The following is a 24,865-nucleotide window of genomic DNA, read 5'->3' on the forward strand; positions in this document are numbered from 1 at the left end:
TTCTTAGACTCTTGAGATTTCAAACAGGAATGGGTATGAGAAGCCATGGGCTTCCTTTCCAGAAATACTCAAAGCCTGACTTCAAATATATGTATGATTAGAAATATATAAGAATAAGAAAAAAGAGCCAAATCGTTTATTTCTTCTTGCAGCTGGAGCTGAAATAGCTGCTAAGATTTCCTCTCCCCAGCTGAGAATTGGTACAGTTTGTTTTTCTTACATATTTTCCATGGTGTTGATAATGATGTATTTGTATATTGTGACTGATGAGAGATAATCAGACTGGGGAAGAGCACAGAATTACCTGTGCTTCTTTTCCAGTCAAGACAGAATGTATGGATTTATTACAAGAAAAAGGAAAAAAAAAAAGTGTGCAAATGAACTTCCTGTAATTAGGCCATTCTGACCTGTGTAGAACCACACTGTTTGAAATTTATAAAAATTATAACTAGCACAGAATGTTGTGGTGGTTGTCTCTCTGTGAAGCAACAAGATAATGAATGAGTATCCATAAAAGCAAGGCACATCATCACAGCTGGGAAAAATCCACACATCTGGCCAATATCACACATCACCAAAGGGTTTGTTTTGTTGTTTTTTTTTTTTCCCCCTTTACCTGCCTCACTCAGTCATATTCCTGAACCCTTGGGACTCTTTGCAGAGTGTGAGGATTCACACAGCCAGCTCTGATTTGCATATGCAAGGTAAAGGAGTTGTAGGAGAACTTTATTATAGCTGGCCCCAAGATATTTGCACTTTGGCTACCAGGGGTTTATTGGGGAGCACTAATTGACCCAAATGGATGCTGTGGACAAGCAGGTACAAATGAGATTGTAGAAACACAATGCAATAAGAGAGAGCAAAATGAATTTGAACTCATTTCTGCTGGCATCCAGATTTCTTCAAAGAAAAGGCTGGTGCACCTCACCTGAGTCCTCAAGTCATTGGCCCCATCATGTTACTGCAGTGCAATACTGGTACAAGAAAATGAAGGATTATTAGGACCATGCCAGATCCCAGTGTGGTGCTTGTGTTGTTCCCCAAGCAAGCTCCATGGCAAAGGCCCAGGGTTGGAAACCCAGCCACACATGAGCAGCAGCAACGCTCTCCTGTTGCGGATCTCTAGCGTGCAGTTACACTTGCCAGGACTTGTCCATCTTGCTCCAGCTTGGTGTGCTCTGCAAGAGCCACTTCACGTGACATAGGTGAGGCATTGCTGCTTGCTGAGGAGGGTGTTTAGATTCAACACTAGTAGTGAGCCAGCCCAGAAGATCCTCCTTCCACAAGCTCAGTCCTTTGAGCAGAACTGAATCAGACAGCAAAGGCTGCTGATGGTCTCCAGCTGGGACCAGAGCAAGCTGGGGCTTTGCTCAGCCCCATCTCACTTTTAGCAGGTGCTCTGCAGAGATAGCTCAAGATCACATCTCTTCTTCTGTTCCTTAACATAAAAGAAAGAGTTTAGCCCTAAAGAAAGTACTTTCCAAAGTACTGATTTTACAGGTTGTAACCCTCCACTGTGGTGCAGCTGCAGTCTGCACCAGCTCACCAAAACCAGAGAGAGATTTGTGCAGCTTCATGTGGCCTTCAGAGCCCCAGGCCTCAGCTGCAGAGAGCCTGTCCTCCCCCCCAGTAGTTCTTTCTGTTTTCACTTTCTTTCCTAATCATCGTTTATTTCCTTCTGCAGTAGTTCACAGACAAGAAGCATTGGTCTCTCCCCTTCTCTCCACCTCCTTTCCAGCCATGTGACTGAGCACTCCCTGCATCAAGTCAAACTTTTCAGTCCCCAGGAAACCTTCGATTTCCTTTCTGCTGGCTGCAGGGCGAGACGCACCTCAAACCTGCAGCTGTGCTGGCCATGGAGGGGAGCATGCAGCACTTCATCTTGCTGACCTTCACCTGTGGTGAGTAACATCCTTCATCATTTCTATCAGAAAAACGAGGTAGACCATGCTAGTTTTGTTTCTTCTCTGTCAGGACAGCACCTAGCAGACTGAAGACTTTCAATAGTTTTGTTGCTAACACTAAGAGTGGCTTTACTAAAGTCCTACTGCTTACAAATAGCTACATTTAATTGCAGTTGGTACAGACTTAGCTTGGTGTTTTCTTGTGTATGTTCCACTGCACTCTGTGGTGACAAACTCTGCATGATAGAGTCAGCTCAAAGTAGTGCAAGAAGCGGACTGTTGGGGTGTGTTTTCTTAATTAAAAATAACTTTCAGACCAGCAGAACTGACTGAAGGTCTCAAGTGAGACAAGCAGAAGCAAAACTAAGGAAGCATTACTTGAGTCATTTGTCTGCATGACAAGATGCAGCACATGATGAGGAAAGCCAGGGTGATGTAGGTGAGCTTGGAGAAGGCAGCCCAGGGCTTATCTCAGCAACGAAGTCACTGTTCTATCTTTAATGCTGCTCTGTGAAACTCTGTGGAGCCAGCCTGGTCAAGGATGTGTCTCAGCATGTTAAGTCATCCCTCAACCCCTGCAGCAGTACAAAATCTGCCAGGTGAAGATGGACAGAATGTGGTTTAACCCATGTAATGGCTAAAGGTTTGAGCTGGCTGGTGATTTCTGTGGTATATTTTGCCATAAGCACACAGGGATCATGGGGTTAACAACCCCCATCCCTCTCCCAGTGCAATGAGCTGGGAGATGGCCCAGGGACTTGACAATTATCTTCTGCTGTAGCTGCTCTACTTTCCCACACTCCCTTCATAGCCAGAGTCTGCTGGAGTAGCCCCAAAACAGATACATAAAAGGAGGGCAAGATCAGACTGAGAGAAGGAACACTAATAACCCAGTGGTCAGCACAGAGCTTTTTGAACAGAAAGAACTTATTTCCTCAGCTCCTTATCCATTTTTGATCATTGCTTTAATAAGGAATGATGTTATGATGTTTTATTCATGACACAAAGTCAAGTCTTTCTCTGCAGATATGGAATTAAATGTAATTAGAGTTCAGGGTAAAAAGGTCTAATGGGTTGGAGGTTTCAGAAGCTGCTCCTGTGTTGGAGGGAACCTATGACAGTACTGAAGCCTCTCAGAAAATCTTGGTGCTTTCCCAGTTCCTCAAGGACTCAAACCAAAGACACCAGAGCTGGACAGGGAGGTTGTTTTTTTTTCAGTAATTGTAGGAGCTGGGTCAGGTTTTTGTGTCCACACAAAATCAGTCAGCTAAACATGAGCATCTCTTCTGGGCAGAATAAAGCAGAACAAACCTGCTCTGCAGCTGAGCAGCATGAATATGTGGTTAGACAAGAAGGTGAAAAATCCACAGCAAGAGGTTTTTTTCACTCACCTCATTACAAGGATGACAGCAGACTGAGAAGTGCCACAGCCAGTTCATGGCACAAAGTGCTCCACTTCCCACTGTAATTTCTAGCAGCAGAGCAGTGACATTCCTTTTCTGGCATTGACTGAAACTTGTCACTAAAGCATGACAATGGGAGCTCCAGGCCCAGCCCAGCACCTGCAGTTATCTGAGAGCTGCCTTGACCCTTTTCTGAGAGGTTTGGCCTGGAGTGTTTCATGCATGGAGGCCTGCAGGGCAGAAATGTGTGCCCACAGCATTCACACAACTTTGAAGCTGAGGTGAAATGAAGAGATTGCAGCTGCTTGCTCCAGGAAAGTACATACCAGGGGACATGCATCCTTTCAGCAAAACGTTGGTTGTATGAAGTTTTGAGCTGGTTGTATAGGGAAAAACCAAAGGAGACTAAGAGAGGGATGCAGAACTGCAATTCTTCATTGTTCTGTGATGCCTTTTGTTGGCAGAGCTGCCAAAAGGGCTGTGGTGGCAGGAGCTGTGCAGGTAGCTCCTTTGTCGAGCTCTACAAGAGGCAATGCTGTGGGCATCACGGTGAAGTCCTGCAGGTCTTAGCTGGAGAGTAGGTCAGGCACCTCATAGGCCATCTTCCCCTTTGCACAGCAGAGCTACCAAACTACCTCCAACAGCCATCCAAGAAGAGCCAAGACCATTAGTTGAAGCCAGAGAGCAATCCTTACCCATCCATGGGAGCTCATGTAGACAAATGCTTTTTGAGAAGACAAACCAATAGGTTTAGCAGCATGGCTGTGCCCTCACAGGTTGTGGATGCCCCCTCCCTGGAGATGTTCAAGACCAGATGGGATAAGGCCCTGAGCAGCCTGGTCTAGTGGTAGGGGTTGGAACGAGATGAGCTCAAACCATTCTATGATTCTGTGATTCTGTCTGCTTCCACTCTCCTATAATGACAGGAGCCAAACAAAAAATAAAACCAGATTAAAATCATACTGGTAACAAACTCACTGCAGTTATGTTGTGGCTATCAACAGGAATGTTAAAAGTAAAGGCTTATATACTGACTTATTTGTTTCTTTGCAGCATTTTCCTCCTGCTTTGCTGAAGTGGCCCTGGGGGTTGAAGTGTCTCCAGAAACCACACCCTTCCACCACACAGCTACTTCTGCTCAGCCACTTTCCTTTTATCATTCTTCATCCAGTCAAGGCACCACAGTTCATTTTAACAGCACAGGCTCTCTTGAAACAACACCCATAAGCCATAGAACAACTGTGCAGACAACAGACCAGCACCAGGTAACAACAGCACCAGGTCATCACACAACATCCAAGGCAGGAGGAACCACCACACAAGTGACCAAACAGAACTCTACAGTGGTATCCACAACATCAGCAGATGGTGAGGCTACAAATCAGGCAATGGAAACAGTGACACCTACAGTGAAGAACACAACCATATACCCCTTGTCCTCAACCAAGCAAGCCACAACACACCTAAGCACCAAAATGACAGCAGCAGCCATAAACACAACCACAAACAACACGACACCAAACACACAAATGACAGCTGCTGCCATAACTACTACAGCCATCTCTATGCAAACTGTAAAGCCCACCACAGGCTCAGGAAATCAAACAACAGCACCTAAAGGCCCAACAACCACAGCCATGCCCGACACAACCCCCATTCATCCCGGGACTCAAACCACCATCCCGTCGGCCACGACGACTCCGAGCCCCGCTCCCGCGCCCCAGCCCGCTCCCATCCCCACCGGCACGTACGTCGTAACCAATGGAACCAGCACCTGCGTCAAAGTGGTTGTGGGCTTGCAGCTGATGGCTCAAAATACACAGAAGGTGAGGTGAAAGCACTACGAGGCTGAGCTTTGTGATGACTGTTTCTTTGTCAGCTGGAATTTACTCTTCTTTCAAAGCAACTTTCAGAAGCTGGCTTGCATGATAAGAATAAGTGGTGTGCTACCAGTCCCAGGCCTTTTCTGTGCCACAGCATCTCAGCTGCTCTACTCTGGCCTGCATGATGATGCCAGTTGGACATACTGGTGCTTTCTTATTTCACTCATGTCTGTATGGTAGCATACTGGCAGGGGGAGATGAGCCTTCAGTGTTATTTGTGTTTCCCAGAATGGGTGACTAGTATAAATCAGAACTCACTTCAGTGAAGGAATTGACATTGAGAGATGTAATGAAAGCAGGAAATTGTCAGTTCACAGACTTGGATTCAGTGGTGGGTTGTCTTGATGTTCTGACACAAGGAGATTTTAGGATCACAGGAACAGCCAGGCTGGATGAGAGCAGGAGACCTGGGGAGCTGGTACCCTCTCCTCACAGTTATCCACTGTGAATGATCAGGCAAAAGACTTTATAAACCCCAAAATGGTGGTTATGTCCTTAAGACTTTGGGTTTCATAGCCTCCATTAATACAATATATGTGGTTACATCTTCAGGCTCTTGAGTTCATATGCCTCAAGCCAGACTCATTACAAATCCAAATATTCTTGTTTGAGATATGAATATTTCAAACACAGGATGAGTATCTAATTTTGCTAAAAGCAGTTTTCATCCCCCATCCTGGTGGAAGCCAGGCTAGAAGCATGATTCTCAACCTCACCAGACCACAGGGAGATGTACAAAAGTAAGTTGTGTTTAAGATGAGACTGAAGGAGCCAAAGTGTATTCAGGGCTGCAGAGTTCTCTTTTCAGACTACAGTGTGGGCTGGTAGACACTAGAAATGAACTGTGCAGGACATAATGAGGAGGCTGGGGTGTTACGAAGAGCAACACATGTTGAAGCCAGACCAGTTAGTGCCTGCCTCTGTCTTAATCTTTCCTCTACCTTCAGGCACACATTCACACTGCTTCCGCTTACAAAATTAGCACTGGTCCTCATCTGAATTGTATCAGTTCACGGAATGAGCAGAAAACAATTATTTTTCTGCCAGCTTAACAGGTCAGTGATGTGTCAGATGAGTGCTTTATGGTTTACGAGTGGGGAACAACCCTGGCAGAGAGCAATTAGGCTGCTGCAACCACTGGCATGTGGTACAAGCAACAACAGAACAGCAAACAAACAAGAGAACAGTTACAAATCTCTGTGTGTTTCATATTAAGTTTCCTATCTGTTCAGCAGCAGCCCTGCAATGTCTCTTCTCTCCACAGAAGCGGATGGAGTATGTGGTTGTCAACCCCAACAGAACACTGACATCTGGAAGCTGTGGGATGGTGGAGTCTGAGCTGAACATAACCTTCAGTGGAGGATTTGTAAACTTCACCTTTGTAAAGGTAATTGTTGCACTGAAAGAAAAGAGGTGTTTAGGACTGGGGAACTGAAACTTAGGCTGCCTTTGATCCAGTTTGTGCTGTAGGAAAAGGCATTTTAACCACCTCTGTCTTAGTTTTCTACTTGTGCATAAGGCACTACTACTCCCCTATTACAAGAGGGATATGGACATGCTGGAATGTGTCCAGAGAAGGGCCACCAGGATGAGCAGAGGGCTGGAGCACCTCTCCTATGAGGAGAGACTGAAAGAGTTAAGGCTGTTCAGTCTGGAGAAGAAAAGGCTCTGAGGTGACCTTATTGTGGCTTTTCAGTATCTGAAGGGGGCCTACAAGAAAGCTGGGGAGGGACTTTTTAGGATATCAGGGAGTGATAGGACTAGGGGGAATGGAATAAAGCTGGAAGTGGGGAGATTCAGGCTGGATGTGAGGAAGAAGTTCTTCACCATGAGTGGTGAGAGCCTGGAATGGGTTGTCCAGGGAGGTGGTTGAGGTCCCATCCCTGGAGGTGTTTGCAGCCAGGCTGGATGAGGCTCTGGCCAGCCTGATGTAGTGTGAGGTGTCCAGGGGGTTGGAACTGGTCCCTTCCTTGTGGTCCCTTCCAACCCTGACTGATTCTATGATTCTACTCCTGTCCTTCCCAAGAACCAGAGAATATTAGGAGTTGGAAGGGACCTCTAGAGACTGAGTCCAACCTCCCTGACAAAGCAGGATCATCTAGGGCAGGCCACACAGGAATGCATCCAGGTGGGTTTTGAAAGTCTCCAGAGAAGACAACTCCACAGCCTCTCTGGGCAGCCTGTTCCAGTGCTACATCACTGGAGCTCTGACTCACTACCAAATTGCTCTTACAAAATGGTGTCTCAGAGACCACCTGAGTGCAGGTGAGGTTAGCTATTTGCTTCCTGTAAATGCCAAGCATCACAACTGCCCAGCCAGCAGCCAGCTGTGGTTGTTATATCCAAGGGCAACCTGTGCAGCTGTAAGTGCCCAGGAGGTGCAGCACATTTGCAGCTGAAGGGGCCTGATTTCGTCTCATTTCTCAGTGGAAAATTCCAAACAAGCAAACTACAATAAAATTGTAGATAAGTACCCTTAAAATGCACCACGCAGGAGAGACTTATAAGTACACACAGAAACTTGGGCTAGAGAGAGGCCCTGCTTACATGGTGGGAAAATGAGCTTTCTTTTTGTCTGTTGGTGCCATGTTGCCCCCTGGGAGCACATTGTATGTGGATGAGGCTTTGCCATAAACCACCAAGAATATTCTAGCCACAGGAGAAAACTGCTGAGTGCAGCCACCCTCTTGCTTCCCAGACAGCTGACACATTTTGGGAGGCAGCATGCAGTACTATTTATCTGAGAGCTAATAAGGGCTGGCTGGTGATGCCAGCAGGGCTAGGGACAGAAGATAATAACTGTGCATAAAGCCATTAATGATCAGGGAGGAACATAGCACAGTTTGGATCCTGTCAGACTCTGGGTGAGTGTAACACGCATTAAGGCATGTCCTGGAGCTCCACAGCAGCTCAGAGCTGCATCTGACCATTGCTGCTGCTCTGTGTCCTTCAATTAACCAAGCCAAAATGTCAATCTTACAGCCTGGTTCCAAGCTCAAATTAGCGACAATTAATAAAAGTACAAACGGTAAATCAGTCATTTCCACAGAAGGTCCAAGAGGCAACAGCAAGTTATCCCAGTACCACAGTACAGTACACAGTACATTAGAGGTTGGAAGGGACCTCCAGAGATCACTGAGTCCAACCCCCCTGCCAAAGCAGGTTCACCTAGGGTAGCCTACACAGGAATGCATCCAGCTGGGTTTTGAAAGTCTCCAGAAAATGAGACTCCACAACCCCCCTGGGCAGCCTGTTCCAGTGCTACATCACCCTCACTGTAAAGAAGTTTCTCCTCATGTTGAGGTGATATCTTATACCAAACCTGATTCATGCATGCTTGAGCAGAAAAAGAATTTTGATTAAAAAAACCACCTGGATTTTTAGTTGAACTTGATGACTTCCAGAGGTCCCTTCCACCCCCTACCATTCTGTAATTCTGCAGAGCTTTTTAAAACCTACAGAAGGAAAGTGAGGTTAAAAATGCAGGAGCTGTTGTAAAACAAAGGATCATTTCAGATGGTGAGTGTTTGCTTTAAACCTATGCTTCCTGCAAGAAAGGGAACATTTTCTGTGTTACAAGGATCCTTGGAAAAAGTCTGGTGATTCGAGTACCCACGAAAGCCACAGCGCTAAGGAGAGTGATGTGAACCTGCAGGAGGCACTTGACCTGTCTTGCCCTGAGAAAAGGTGGTTGTTGGCACAGCATTAGACAACCCACCCTTCACTTAAAGATAAGCCTCAAGAGCATAGCAGGGCTTGGCTTAGACTTCTTTGAAATTCAAGTTAATAATAAATCCTTTTGCTGCCTTTTTTCATGTTTGGCCCCCACGGCCTCTCTAACTGCTTTGAACCAAGAGTGCTCCAGTGGTGGCACTTCTGATGTTCACGGGTGAACGAGGAGCTGGATCAGGCCCCAGGGCTGTGGTGCTGGTGTGGGTTAACAGGAGGTGAGCAGCTGGCTCAGAGCTCACCGCTGCCAGCTGCCTTTTACAAAAAAACTTGAAAAAAGGAAGTTTTGTAACCGGCCCACAAGATGTGAAGTAGGAGCAGGTGTTTTCCCCAAGCAAAGTTAGGAACTGTGGCTCAACAGAACATAATGCTGCTGCCAAAAAAAGGAAAAAAAAAAAAAGATACTATTTGACCTATTTACGTCTTTAAGTAGGAATAATGCTGAGAGCTTCTTCTGTGGTGTATTTCTTTCTTAAACTTTCCCAATCCATCCTACCAGGTTTCAAATTGCATGTTAAAACTGGGTCCACGAGAGACAGTCATGTCTCCTGCCACCTACCTACCAGTTGCATTCACCAGTTCCACGTGTGCTCACAGCTGGAATTAAAATGAGTGGTGGGGCTGCTACATAAAGACTTACATTGTACTCCAACACTGCTACCAGGGGAAACCTCCTAGGGTTAGCTGTCACCTTGTGAGTGTCTAGGGGAGGACAGCGTTCAGGTTGCACCAGGAGTTTAAGGCACGTGCAGGCAGGACACTTAGCTGGAAATTTTGCTCTGTGCAATTGTACCAGGTGCTTTCCATGTCAGCAGTCTGCAAGCATATGAAAGAAAGGCCAGCAAGAGCTAACAGTGTCAGCAGGGTGGAAAGTACACTTATTTCTACCCTACACAGCCAGGCTGCCGTTTCCTCATTTGCAGAGACTGCTGTTGGCAGGCAAAACAGAAAATGAGTGGTGCTAGCATGTAAGGAGCTCCCAGCTCTCAGCTTGTTGCTGTCCTTTCCCAGTTCAAACCAATGATGAACACAGCAGCACTGCTGCTTTCTGCAGTTTGCTCACCTGAAGGGCAGCTATGGCTACAGTGCACTGAGCCTCCTGGCTACTCTGAAAGCTGTAGGCTTAGGTCCTGCAAGCAATCAGGCTGGGGGTCAGCATGGATTAGTTCTGTGAAGGATTACTCAGGAGAGCATTGTAGGGACACTGAATAAAAGAAGGATGGGCAAATAAAAGATAACACAGCCTTATCACGTGCCTGTTAATTTGTGCAGTGTATGCTGTCTGCTTGACTTCCTCCTACTTTTGATCACCAGAGCTATCACACAAATGTCTAGCTTGAGCAGCTGCATGGTCCAACTTCATGGAACTGAGCAGAACTGCAGTGGTGCTGTAGTTGCCACTGCTGCATTACACCAGCCTCTTGGCCATTAGGTGCAATCACTTGGCAAAGAAAAAAAAATACATCCAAGCAAGGTGGGTCTTGGATCTTGGAGGAGGTGCTTTAAAATGTGTTTCTTTGGGAGATTCTTTGTGACCATTGTGCTGTGGTGAACTGTATTGTTTTTCACAAATAAGAGGAAGTATTACAAGTAAAACAAAAAGAGGAGGTATTGCAAGTAAAGAGATATCTTATTTTTCAGCAAGCTCCATCATACTATGTCAGTAAAATTGGGACAAGCTTGCAGTTATCTTCTGAAGGTCAGTGAATTTTACACTTATTTTCCTATCAAACTGTTCTGGGCTTTCATGTCTTTAAAACACTAGATTTTGCAAATTCTGTGTTTTATCCTGCTTTCAAAATGTCATTCAAGAGAAGGGACTGAACTGCAGTTTTATCAGAATTGTTCAAATTTCCTTTTGTCATCACAAACTTTCCCTGCCCCACCTCTGTCAGAATAGAGATTAATTCAATCCCAAATTTAAGATACAAAACAGTCCTCAGTGCTTTTACCTGCAAACACACAAAAATGCTGTGACTCATTCAGTTGCATGCACCTTTGCAGTTTGATTAATCAAACTTAATGAATCCAGTATCTGAATCAGAGAAATGCAGAGCTGGGTCTAGATTTCAAATACACCAATATGGAGAGAAGACATGCCTAACATTTTGGGTTGGCAAAAATAATGACTTGGATCCAGGCTGAAGTTCTTCAAATCATCCTGGAATCTTAGACCTTGTCCATGCTCTTCTTAGGTGATTGGATTTTCTTTGTCTTGTGTACCCTGATTCTTGTAATTTGAACCTTCAGGAGCTGCCCCAGAAGCTACCTCCCAAGAAATGCTAAGAGAACATCATTTAAGTCAGAGAGAAAAATTCTGAGCCATTGCTTAAGATTTCCTCTGACATTAATTTTGCACAAATTCTTCCCACTGTATCAAATCTCTGACAGGCCAATGACCATATTATGTCACTTCTACATTTGTTACTCATAAATATTTGGATTGACTTCCGTCCTTGAAAGACGAAAACCAGATCAGGAGCTTGACCAGGTGTGTGCACTGAGCTTTTTGGAAGCTCAGAGATTTTGCCTGAGGAGGACCAAGAGCACGCTGCACTGTTGTGCTTGCAGGTGTTTGACATACAGTAATGGATTTGGTGATGTTAGAGGATTTTGTCTTATACTGATCTATCTGCTTTCAAGATCTTTTCATGCTTTGGACTTCAGCCATATGTTCTGCAAAGTACTGTGGCACTGAAATATGTTTAGAAACCTGTTTAATACATAAGCAACATAGACTAGATATGTCCAGTTCCTATGCTAGAGATGGCCTCTCTCTTTTGTATGGAAATAGCCATGATGGAGATCTAGATAGTTATCTGCTCTTGTAAGAATCCTAACCCCCTCTTGCACACTGAGGCTGTTAAAATGTGATTTGAAGAGGCACCTGAAATTTTAGCCATGTCCATACTTGAGTCACATCTGTGACTGCTGCTCTGCCAAAGCATCAGCAATCCTCAGAAATATGTTGATTCCAAAAGTTAGTGTGGAGTCTCATCTATCTCTGTTTATGGCCTCCAGGTATGCTTTACTATGCAGCCATAGAGAAAAAGCTGTTTCCAACAAAGCTGGGGAATTCCTTTAAGTGTACCAGCAAGCAGATCTTCAGCTTGGAGAAGAATTTCCAGCTGCTCTTTGTTAATATGCAGCTGCAGGCATTTGATATGGTCAGCAACCAATTTGGAAAAGGTAAGTAGAAGGATATCTTTTCCACCCTTCTGAGATCTCTGCTAGCCTGATAGATAAAATCTGCTAGATGACAACTCTACCCATGCAGCGGTCCCGTTACACCTCTGGCACAATCACAACTTTGTGATATTTCCCAAATTAATGTAACCTGCCCACTGCTCTATTCTCACCCTTTCCCAAATCATCTTCAACACATCTATGGAAGGTGGAAAAGTATCTTTTCCTCCTGCATATTCAGTACTTGGTTTCACTTTCTCGTTAAAAATGTTCATATTTATAGCCACAGTTTTACTCTTCACCCGTTTTCTCTCAGAGCAAGTAGAGGTCTGCTCACAACTGTTGCATTGCCCAACACTCCCTTCCCTCCCCCCAGTATGTACAATTCAGTTCAAGGTCACTGTTCTCAATACAGTCAGATTTTAGCTATTTTGAGAGGCTCTTGACACTCACAAAGTCCCACAGCTGCAGCAGCAAAACTGCCAGCTAATAAGGGATATTTGTCAATGCAGGATGATACTGTCAGAGCAGCTGGGTCTAGACATGACAAAATGTCCTCCTGAGGAGAAGCACAACCGGCATGCTCCCAGATTCAGAATTAAATGTGATGCTCAGCTCTGCAGTTTGTCTTCTCTTGAGTACAGCCACAAAGAGGCAACCACATCATTTAGTAAAATTCAGACAGGCCAGTACTGACTCCCTTGGTCTCCAGACTGCCCACACTGACAGAATGTATTTGGGCTCATCATAACTTCTTCCCTGCACCCACCCCCAGAGTTCCTTCCACAGGGAAATGAGATGTTGTCGTCCTTGTTTCATGTCCAGTGATGCAGCCTGGACCTGGCCAGGCTGTAGGATCCAGGCCTGCTGGGTGTACTAGGAAACTCCTGTGTTCCACAGTATGGGCACCCTCACAGTCTACTCTTCTGCTTCTTATGAGATGTATGAAAAAAGCTTCTACAAAAAGCAGAGAGTTGGACTAGATGAGACCTTGTGGTCTCTTTCAAATTGTACAACTTCATATTTCTGTGATTTCCATACAAGAACTCAGGTGGACAGACAGGCTTCTTAACTCTTCAGCCCTTCAGATGCACTAACAAAACATTCCCTTCTTCTGACATTTGACTTTCTGTGTGCTTACAAAATATCGTCGCTTCTCTTTTTACTTCAGATCTCACTTTTTATGCAGTTTAGCTCTGTCTGAGCCATTTTGGCTGCCTTTCTTATTTTAAAAGGATTTTAAAGGGAAACAACATTTCAGGCTTTTTTAACACACAGACTTCTTTTTCCCTCATTCTTTTCTTTAAGTTCTTAAAAGCCACACTGGGAATCCAATCTGAGCTCTCATCCTCATGAAGATTTTTTTTATGGGATAACACTGAATTGGAACACCTCATGGGATCCCATCTGGTCCCCACGTTTTCATTCAAATATGTACAATAAGTGAGTTCAATTATGGGGTTTTGGTATGGCCTCACCTCTATCAGAGACAGTTAAAAACCAATTTCCTTACCCCACCCCCACATATAGGCCAGGCAAATCTCTGATAATCAATAGCATATACAAAATTAAATTAGTTTTGCTCTTAATCAAGGGGCTGCCTCTGAAATAATTCCCCAGTGGCCATGAAATAGTTATGAAACTCCTATGTACCTCTGCTGTGTATGCAGATCTTTGAAAGACAAAACCCCCAGTGGAGCAATGGCTCTGCACACACCACCAAACTCCTCCCCTCGGGTGTCTCAGGGCTGGTGGTTTCACTTCTGTTGCTTGTCTTTAAAAAGGGAAGACAAAGGCAGCATTAACGATTGTCACTTTTGAGTTCCTTACAATTTTGTACAGACTGCAGCAGTTACATCAACAGCTTGCCCTGTTTAAGTCTGGAAAGCTATAAAGTGTCTTCTGGACTGCGCTTCAGTATATCAAACCCAATTTCTAGAGTCCATAGTCCAAGGTTTTGTCAAAGCAAAATGGCCAATTCAAACATCTCAGGTTTCTACAATACCCAAATGCAAATACTCACTTCCCTAACAGCAGGCTGAATTAACCAGACAAAGCCTTTAAAAGGCAGTGTCTAGCAGACTGCTGATGGCTTTGGCTTTGTGGTACTGCACCACATGAAATCACCATTTGGGTCAGAGAAGAGGACTAGATTTTGGAGAGAGCTGTGTGGAGGCTCTGGAGCTGTGACATGACGTCATGCACTCCGCATGCTCCCTGGGCTAACTGCCCACTGTTGGTGTAAAGATTCCCACTGAGGAAAAACCCAAGCTAAGCTACAATCTGTGCCAGCACAATCATCAGAATTAGGTAATAACAGAGGCTTTTATCTAGAGTGCTGAAAAAATCTGCCTTGGAAAAGCCACAGGAAGTGAAAGGGATAGAGGGTGTTTGATCTCCCTCCTACCCTAGGTATAAACTGGATTCCCTGCTAAGCTGATATACACTTTGGGGTTTAGCTGAACCTGCTTAGAGGATAGTTTGCTACTTGGTGCCACTCAAAGCATTGTGCTTGACACTCTGGAGACCAAGGAAGGACCATTCCTATAGACTGAATGGAAGATGTAGGTCTGATCCCGTTCTGGGATAACACATTACTGACCATTCCCAGACCTTGCCTTCACTCCTAGGACTGCACTTGTTGTAGTGTGAATTGGAGACTGATCCTGCCATTGTTATTTAGGTAAATATTCCATTTATGCCAGTGACCCAGCTAGTACACTTTATTCATAGGAAAGCTGCCATTTTGCCCCAGCCTGGAAGTTCATTTTTAAGTCATAACTTTGCAGATAATCAGAGGATGACTTGAATATTTATTTGGGCAAGGACACAGAAAGTCAGGATTTGTCCCCTCTATACTGAAGAGGTATGTTTGGGGAGAATATATTTTTGGATGGTTCTTAAAAGGCATTACTTATGTCAAAAGCTTTTCTGATATCATCACATGTACAATAAAACTACAATGATACTGCTAAGCAACCTCCTGGACTAAGTCCAATCTCTTGATGTTCCGAGTAAGCCACAATTATCAACAAATATTCTGAATTCAACACAGAGAACAATTAGGATTTGATTTTTCTTAGGAAATACTAAGTTAACTAGGAGCTTTTCTGCACTAATGATGTGGTGCACTATGGGGTCCCTTCACTAGCCTCATCCTTTTTACTGGGTGGAAGCAATTAGATGCTACACAGGAGCAGTTTTTGTCCATGCAGGGTGTGTATTACTCTTCGTTTTTAGACTTGCACTTCATAGTGTGATGCTCCACATCTGCTAGCAGTAAGAAAGCCTCCTGCTGTGTGTATGTACTGGTCTTGATGGTAAAACAATTGCTGTGGACATGAAAGAGCAGAGTCATTCTCCAACGAAGCATGCAGATATTTTGAAAGGGGTAAATATTGTTTTCTTGACATGAGATTCACCACAGATGAAAATGGAATAACTTAGGAAAAAGGAAAAAGAAGCCAATGTTTTGAGAACTTCTAGCTTGTATTTGCTAACTTTCCTGGAATGTATAGTCTAGGATTATGGTGATCTGCTATAACACACTCTCTGATCTCCTTTTATTTTCAGAAGAAGAATGTTTTCCTGATAAAAGCAGCAGAGCAGCTCCCATTGCAGTGGGCCTGAGTATCCTGGGATTGTTTGTCATTGTGTTTGCCACTTTCCTGATTTCCCGAAGAAAGCCACACAGAGGATATGAGCGTATCTGAGGTGCCCTTGAACTTCCAAGTGTGTGTAGCAAGCAGAGGAGTTACAGAGTTTTAGCTTCTATTTGGTAACCTCAAGGCCCTGAGGCCACCTTTTTAAGTGGGATGACACCATGCTTTAAAAGCTAATAGATATTTTTAGAAGGGATTTCTTTAAGATGTGAAGAAGAGACCTCACACTATCTACTTTTGGCTATTCTTAGCACCTAATTTAGATGTAGTCTGGAGGACCAAAATGAGGAGCCTAGATTCTTTCTATTGTCAACAAAGGAGGCAGTTCACACCACTTAAGTCAGATGCCTAAAAATAGCTTAAAGTAAGCATTATCAGTACCCTCCAGAGTATCCATCAAGTTTTTAAAGATAGCATTTAGATTTATGAAAACAGATGAACTCAGTAATAGGACCTTCAAGTAAATAAACCAGAGGTCCACAGCTAGACAACCCTGTTAAATCTGAGCTCAGTCAAAGCCCTGTGGGAACACTGTGTATGCTGAAATCTCAGGACAAGTCTAAGGGTGACTGCCATTCACAAGGAAGTTCTCACCAGACCTGGTGGATTCATTTTTTTTGTTTGTTCTTGTTTTTCCCTACTAAGCTCTTCACAAGGACACAGGAGTAATATGTGACTCTCACTCTGGAGGCAGTATTGGTAACACATGTTCCAGTCTCCAGTAACTGCATATGCAAATAAGAGTTTTTAGATTACCCAGCTGAGGTCATAACAGGGTCTGCCTGACCAGTATGTGCCAAAATGGTCACTTGTCATTGCCTGTTTCAGCCCTGCTGCTAAAGATGTCTGAGCTTCTTGCCAATAATTCTTGAACTGCAGCCTCACAAAGCCAGCACATTGGAGTGATCTGATATTGGTATAAGTTTATCCTGCTGCAAACTGCACAACTGACAAACAGCTGAGACGTCTGTGCAGCAGAACTGGGCAGGTGTTTGGGGATGGTAACTCCATCCATGAGCTGTACCAGGCCAAGCCACCCCACCCATCAATGGCACAGCATCCCTTTGGCAGACAAAAGCACTGTGACATGTTGGCTGATGCTAAGGGCAGCAGTACAATAGATGGGAAAATAGATGAATTTGCTTGATAAATTCAAAGACCTCACTATTTTGTGATCTTGTGAGAGCTCATGAATCACCCACTTCCTATTCAGACATGGACCTGTTACAGTGACCACCTCTGAACTTAACTGTCCCTTAACTGAGATGGCATCACTGTGATCTCTTAATCCGGGAAGATACCACACTTACTGAAAATGCCAGGGATTAAGTGGACACAAATGCAGCAGACCTGCACAAGGCCCATAAGCAAATGGAAGTCCACTGATCCTGTATGTTCCAGCTCATCGAGACACAAAAGTTTGCTCAGGCCTTGGACGCTCTCTGCCCAAAAGTAAATGCTCTGCAGTGAGCTTACAGCTGAGCAGCTGGACTTTCACATGGAAATGATTTGGAATTGCTTTAAAGCACACTAATTGATACACTCCATAATCTATTTCCTGCTAAGCCAATGATGAAGGCAGGAAAGTAGTAATTGGTTTCAAGATCAAGTTCAGCTAATGTTCTTTGTTGTAACAAGGAAAATCTCCTTGTCACAAAAGACTGAAAAAGCTAAACAGATGCAGAGATGTACAGATGTACACATCACACACTGTCTACTGTTGCAAATGATGTCAAAATGATAGAAAACTACGTATAAATACACTTGCAAAAGAGAACCCCCTTAGGAGTTATGGTAATGGTTTACATTTTACCACTAAAGTTTTGCCTGGAAAAGGATTGTGAAATGGCATCCACTGAAAAAAAAGAAAGACTGAAGTAATCTGCAAAAATCTCCTTGTTAGTTTAATCTGGATCTAAACAAAATAGAAATGCTGGGAGATAATTTGATTTCCATTAACGATGGCCTAAATCCCAAGGAACTACTAATGGTGATGGAACCTCACTGAATTTTTCACTGGGTAAAACTGATAGTAATATCATAAGTTTAAGTATTTTAAAAATACTTAAGTATTTTAAAAAAGTTTTGATATTTTGCTAGTATTTAACCATTGAGAGTTTACTTAGTTAAATTAATAAAGAGAATAAATCCTTCCATTCCATGAATTTACCAGAAGATGCTGGCCTGTGTCAAGAGCAAAGTGCAATCATACTGTTCCCTAATTAACATAGTTGTGGAAGTAATTAACAGCCTCCAGAAATATCCCCTTTGAGTCTAAATGAACCAATAAATAAGAAAGCTAAAGACAATTTTAGAGCACTTTTGCACATGAAGAGACACGCCAGAAGTCAGAACCAGCTGAGGGAAAGGGAGGCAGTTGAATATAAGGTAAAGTGGCACATGAAATAGAACACCAAATTCTCAAACTTTTAGAGCAGACACAGTGAGTTGAACTGCATTCAGCTGAATACTCAGCTTGAAACCTGAGTATTTCACCAGTTGTTTTGTAAAGGCTCCAGCACTCCTACCACTGCTTAATGAACATTATCTAGCTTATTCTCACCCTTCTTCCTTCTTTCCTCCCTGCTAACTGAACAAGCAGCCTACTGAGGTCAGTGGCATTGTTCATTGGCATAATAGGATTCCTTTAGATCTCAGGGCTAGTTAATACTTATTAGTGCTCTTTAGAAAGCAGATTTTTGATACTCGATTAAAGCATTTACTTTTTATTTTGTTTTTAAATCACGAGAATTGATGAGATGCCCAGTAGGAAAGGGAAATATATGAATGAACTTCTATTTGAAAATGAGCTTAGTGCAATAGTGATGTTACTATCCCAAACCTTAACATGTGGGTATTTTAACAACAAACACCACACATGATCTGACCCTGAGCCATTCTGACTAGTGATCAATAGGCAGCTGTCTCACTAAAAAACTGAGTCCTTTTTCACATGTTCTTTGGACTGTTGTATTGCATGACCTGTACAGTGTGTTATGTTACTTCTACTGATATGGATAGAGCATTTTTGTGTTATATTATGTACTAAAAAATCTCTTTATGCTACTATTTAGTCTTTTAAATTTGATGTCAACATGAGAAAAGAAAACTGTTCTTACTGACTGATGATTCTATGTACCCAGAGAGCTGAGGGAAGATATGATTTAGTAGTGGACTTGACAGTACTAAGGTAACAGTTGGACTCAATGACCTTGAAGGTCTTTTCCAGCCTGCTTGATTCTACGATTCTAAGAGCACAGTCTGCTATGGGAAGGGACAAGGTTGCAGCTGGATCCCAGAGTGACTACGAAAATCAGTCTCAGCAGCCTCAGCTCACTTTTCCCCCCAGCTGTGGACTCTGATCAACCCATCCCTGAACCAGAAGGTATTGACCGTGATGTCATGATGCATCTCATCAGCAATGCTACACTTAACTTGCATGCAAGCATGTGCTACTCCAGATATAATGGTGTCACTCATAGAAATTAGCAAGTGAGCACTTCCTTATAGCTCCCTGATACTCTGCTCTGCTGCAGTTCTCACCCCAGACCACTCACTAGGTTCTCTTGCACACCCAGCAATGACACAAGAGCATCCCATGACCCTGAGGAAGCCATACTTAGCCAAAACTTCAAGGAATTTGTAAATCAAGATTTAATATTTTTTTCAGTTCTTTTTGTCCAAATTAAAACCCAGTTGTTAATTCTGGTTGAAGAAGGGAGAGGTAGATTAGCATCTTGAGTGTATGAAAATGGTTTGGTTGATCACTTCTAGCTTGCTATAATATATGGTTGCTAAAAATAATCTGCTATGAGAAGATATTATTTTTCTATTATTCGTGTTTCTACAATAAAGGTTGTATTTAGTCATTGAAAGTGTGCATTGCTGTGCATTTATTTTATCTCTCAAGTGCTGTTCACCCTAAACTTTAAAATGCAAATGAACAAACAGGCAGGGTCCTACTGGCTCCAGACACAAGCCATAGATACAGATGTGCTTATATCCTAACCATAACCTTGATCATTATTTCTTCTGTGGCTCAGGCACATCATCTGCCATTGTTACATTTGTTTCATCAGCATTATTAAAAAAAAATTAAAAAATTGCAAATATGATGCAGTTTTCTGCTAATCTTTCAGAACTTCCAGAGTATCTGAATTCACTGCTTCTCTTTATATGACCAGTTCTCTTTTTGTTTCTTATTGATCCAAAAAAAAAACCCCACAGATCAAAACTCACAGCATATGTGGTGGATGCCTGTTACTTCATGTTTAAACTGCTTTCACAGACAATGGTCTTATGAATTATGACAAGAATCTTTTGAGGAGAATGTATCCTTTTGGTGTCCAATTATGGGAACTAGAGGAAATAAACATCTTGGGAAACACCACACAAAAACTTCAGAACTTGACAGCTTCTGTGTTGGTCAAGGGAATTACCCAGAAGATGGGGAACTGGACTACATGATTTTCAAAGGCTCTTCCCAACCCACGCCAGTCTACAGTTATATGTCGCTTTGATTTTGTGGTGACTTTGCTGTTTGTCACATCAACTGCCAGTGACAGGACACTAGGAGATTGTGTCATTCTCACATCCATAATGGTGGCCACTGCATACCAACCATAAAAGGTTATGCATATCTGAATTTTAGCAACAACAGCAACACTGACACTCTTGGGCTTTCCCAGCTAGCCACAAAATGCCACACAACTTGCACTTCCCTTTTTCTGCAAGTCTTATTGCCTGTGAAGTTGGTAGCTTTCAAGTACTTTATTAAATTATAATATAGTTGGCTTGATTTCTTACTTAACTTCCTTCAAAATTTTAAAAAGGAGTAGGTTGTACTTCCTACATGCAAAACAAATATAAATGTCTGTTAATAAAAAGGGAAGTTTCAATCTGAGTCAGAAAATCAGTGCATATTAGACACAGATCTTGGCTTTGGACCTCAGCTTTCCTGGGGCTTTCCTATAACCCACAAATTTCTGGAGAATATGATTCATGCATCCAGTCTCACTCATGTTGCCATATTTTTTTATCTTCTCAAGGAAAATTAGTTAAAATTTCAAATCAATTGTGTTCACAATCTGCTCATGGGAAAAAAAAAAAGAGAAAAGTAGTCAAATTACTAATCTAAAGCATCTTTCAAAATGCTAGGCTTCTACAATGGTATTTAAAATGTTACCAGCTCAAAACTACGCAGTACATTAGAGTGCCTCTCTTATCTACATTAAGCATATTACTGGTGCAGGAGAGGAAGTTATTATTTTCTGTATTTCAGATTTATTACATTGCACTTTCAATCATCTGTGTATACACTCTGGAGATCTCACTTGACTTTCCAAGCCTTAAGCCGTGCTTGCCAGATGCCTTCACCAACAGTAGACCTGTAATATGAATGAGTTTGCAGCTTCCATTAGTTGTACTGTTCAAAGCCTGACCTCCCCTTCTACTTCTGATTTGTATGTTGCACAACATCTGTAGCTCTTCCCGACGGTCAGTGGTAAACTACACAAAACGCTGCCCTCTTGTGTTTAGAGAAAAACTGAACACACTGATTTGCTTTCAAATCTGGGTTTCAAATGACAAAAGTAGGATCTACGCTGTCAGCACATCGTGTTGCTGAAGAATTAAGTGAGTGAAAAAGAGGACAGCTTCACGTGGAAAATGGATACGTGGAAGCTTCACTCAACAATTTACTTTTAATCTTTACTTTTAATTTCAATTAATATTAAAATCATGGTCAAAGTTAAATACTGCTTTAGAAATGCTTTATTGTAGTCTGTCGGTATCAAAGCTTATCTGAACCTCATTACTGTTAACTTGGGTTCAGTGAGTGTGACTGAGGCAAATGTGGTAACCTCGAGGATTCACTCTCCTTTTCTTGCTGCATTATGAGATCCAGCTCTACATGGAAAGTAATAATGGCCAGATATGACATGAGGTCAGCTCCAACTCCTCACCTTACGAGCTCAGGCACTGAGCAGGAGCCGTGCAAGGAGGTAGCAAGGCCCCACACGGGGAACCAGCAAACATGAGATTCCTGAGCGAGTGGTGCCTGCTTTCTGCTCATGAGAGCCTGGGACCTGATCCCACAATCATCTGAGCCTCCTCCATCCACGCGATAGTTCTGGCCCGAGAAGTCCGGCCCGCGCACCGGTATCTTGTGGCATTTGGGGATCCCTATGCTCTTCCCAGCAACCCTCAAGCTTCGTGCCTTTGCTCAATTAAAACCCTGAATGTCATTCCCGTTGGTCGACTCAAGAGGCAGTGCTTCCAGAGACGCAGCCAGGCGTCCTTCTGCAGCGCACATCACATTTTCACGAATTGTAGTTGATTTGTTATTTTAATGACTCTTTCTCCCGGCTCTGCTCCTACCAGCCGGCCATTTCACTCCCTCTCGGGAGTGAGCACACCATCACCCACGCGTATCTTGCCCCACGACCTCCCGCCGCCCTGAACTCTATCCCCAGCCGCTCAGCGCCCGGCGGCTCCTCCTCGCCGGGACCCGCCTCACACGTCCCTGCCGCGGCAGCCACTCGCGGTCGGGGTGGCGCGCACACCCTCCGTCCCGCCGGCCCCCGCGTTCGCCATCATGGCGCTGGTGCTGGCGGTCAAGCGGGGCTGGTGCTGCCTCTGGGCGCTGAGGCGTCAGTGAGTGCCGGGAGTGGGGAGGCGGGACAGGGCGTGCCGGGCCCCGCGGCGCTTCGGCACGATGGGCGCTGCCTCTGCGCCTTGCCCGGGGGGTGGCCGACGCACTCCTCGCCTACTTCCTCTCTCCGCGCTGTGGCGGTTTTAATGGGGCCTGATAGGAGCGGGGATGCAGGGACCGTGCCCGAGGGGAAGCCGGCAGCGGCTTGTCGGGCCTGGCGCGAAGGAAGGCTTCCCAAAGCGAAGCCTGGAACCAGGCCTCCCGAGAGAGGAAGGGGGAAAGGAGAAGGGGCTTTGTGCCTCGGGAGGAGTGAGTGGGCTGGGCCCGGCCGGGCCGCTGCTCTGTGCCGAGTGTGGCACGTGTAGGGGGTACAGGTACCCCGGGCGCCTCTGTGGAGAGAGCAAGAAAAGCAGCACCCAGTTTCAGGCATGGTTCTGGCAGTTGGCGTGAAATCCGTGGAAATGTGCCGAGTGCTTGGGGTTTGCCAACCATCACTGGCCACCTGCTGTAGCCACCCCTCGGTTGTCTGTGATGCTGTGCAGAAGGAGCTGGTGACCATGACAGCTGTTCATTAGAAGTATATCAAATGCACTCATTTCCTCTCTCACTCTTGGAACTGAACTTCTGGTTAAGTGAAGTCAAGGATGTCTCTTGTCTTTTTGTCTGATAGCATCTGGACTCGATCCAAGGCTCCAGAGGTGGTTTATGAGCAGTCCCAGAGTTTACAGTTTCTTCCAGCCACTTAGCCTTCATCGATTTCTTTAGCATTACGTGTTTGAAATTTAAGTTGATTTCTGAAATTTTTCATAGCTCTGCTTTTCTGTTATATTTCACGTTCTTTTTTCTGTACAAACAACTTGTATTTTCTTTTCAAGTTTTTCTGTTTTGTGGTGGTTAATGCCTTCTTCCCAAATACTTCGAGTTGTCTTCTCTGTAATAAGCACTAGATGCTGGCTGATCTGCCCACTAAAAGAGGGGGGGGGTTGGTTTTGTTTTGGTTTTTGGGTTTAAAAAAAGTTGACTATTTCCATTTGAATGCTGATAAAAAAAGCAAGGAGGTTAATTTCTGTTGTGTCTAGGTGAAAAGAGATCTGCTGACATTTGTACAACGTTCCTTGTTATATTTGAATATGTTTCTGTGTAAATAGTTCAGTCAGAAACTTCAGAGTTGTGTTGGTGCTGTCCTCTCACCTGAAAATAAAAGTAGCTTGGTCACCACTTACACTTTTGTAACACTTCTGTGTGTGTTTATAATTGTACAGGCAATGGAACCAAGTACAAAGATTTGTGAAACAGGCCTCAACAGTAGGTATGGGATTTAACTACTTTAGTTACTGGATGTAATTGCTTGTGTGATTTGAGTGGTTTTGCAACCTGCTCTAGGTGATCCTGCTCTGGCAGGGCATTGGACTTGATGATCTTTCCAGGTACCGTCCAAGCCCTAACATTCTGTGATTCTGTGATTAGTTGCTGAAAAACTTAGTCTTTAAGCATATTCAATATTTCTATAGTTTTTGAGAACAGTAGGCTGTAGTTTATTTAACACAATTCATTGTGTGTGCTCAAACAACATTTTGAATAATCTTGTCTGTATACTCAATGAAAACAATTGTTGTGATGTCTTCATCTAAGTCATTTTCTGATAGAGACATTGCAAAGCCTGTGAGAATACTTTTTTTGTTAGGCGTAATTTAACTATATGTGAAGGAAAGTAAAAAATACTTACCAAGATGATTTAAACTGGCCCTGTTGTCATGATGTCTGAAAAGATGCATTTCAGAATTCAGAGATATGTTTTTGTTTTATTAATTAGTTTTAAGCTATTTAGTTATGCCTGTGAGGTCTCTACCTGTGCTGACCTTATATTTTTTCATAACAGCTGTCACAAGGCTTAATAGAAGCTTGTTTGACACTTCAGAAAGAAAAAAAAAAGACACAAGTCACTTAAAAAGACTTAAAGTATACTTCTGCATAAGGATTCTCAGGAAGAAATTCCAAGACTAAATAAAAATACCGTTGGATGAAATACAGTTTTATTCATTATTGGAAGAAATGCGTAATCACTATAAGTGATGAAAAAGAAACCTGAATTTTAGAATTGCTTTACTTCCAGGAATGTTTTTCAGGATATATTTGTTTCTAAAGTTGCTTATTTTGCTGCATCCTTTTAAACAGGAGGTCACAACATAGGGAAGATTCTCGTTGCAAACCGAGGAGAAATTGCATGCAGAGTGATGCGAACGGCAAAGAAAATGGGCGTGAAGTCTGTAGCAGTCTATAGTGAAGCAGACAGAAATTCCATGCATGTAGCAATGGTGAAGTATATTCATTAACATCGTGATTACTTCCATTCACATCAGTATTCATTAATTGAATTTAGATTATTAATATATTATTAATATAATTAGATTGGTTATTAATTGAAATCAGCTGCATATGCTAATAC

The 24,865-nt window shown here is 43.5% G+C and overlaps 1 protein-coding gene across 1 annotated transcript; it reads left to right on the forward strand.

Annotated features, from left to right (window-relative positions):
* The first annotated feature begins 798 nt into the window (after nucleotides 1-798).
* Nucleotides 799-15,818, forward strand: LAMP3 (lysosomal associated membrane protein 3). Its single transcript, XM_054385751.1, has 7 exons — nucleotides 799-819; nucleotides 1,820-1,901; nucleotides 4,361-5,133; nucleotides 6,455-6,577; nucleotides 10,561-10,618; nucleotides 11,941-12,108; nucleotides 15,679-15,818. The coding sequence occupies exons 1-7, from the start codon at nucleotides 799-801 to the stop codon at nucleotides 15,816-15,818; spliced, it is 1,365 nt and encodes a 454-aa protein (XP_054241726.1).
* The last annotated feature ends 9,047 nt before the right edge of the window (nucleotides 15,819-24,865 follow it).

Source organism: Indicator indicator, chromosome 13 (assembly GCF_027791375.1).
Source record: "Indicator indicator isolate 239-I01 chromosome 13, UM_Iind_1.1, whole genome shotgun sequence".
Taxonomy (NCBI): Eukaryota; Metazoa; Chordata; class Aves; order Piciformes; family Indicatoridae; genus Indicator; species Indicator indicator.

Bases quoted from the DNA above. Each gene is read 5' to 3' on its own strand.
- LAMP3 (XM_054385751.1), top strand. From the start codon at position 799: ATGGATGCTGTGGACAAGCAG. The intron at 6,578-10,560 runs GTAATTGTTGCA...CTTATTTTTCAG, and splicing joins TAAACTTCACCTTTGTAAAG to CAAGCTCCATCATACTATGT. The intron at 10,619-11,940 runs GTCAGTGAATTT...TATGGCCTCCAG, and splicing joins CTTGCAGTTATCTTCTGAAG to GTATGCTTTACTATGCAGCC.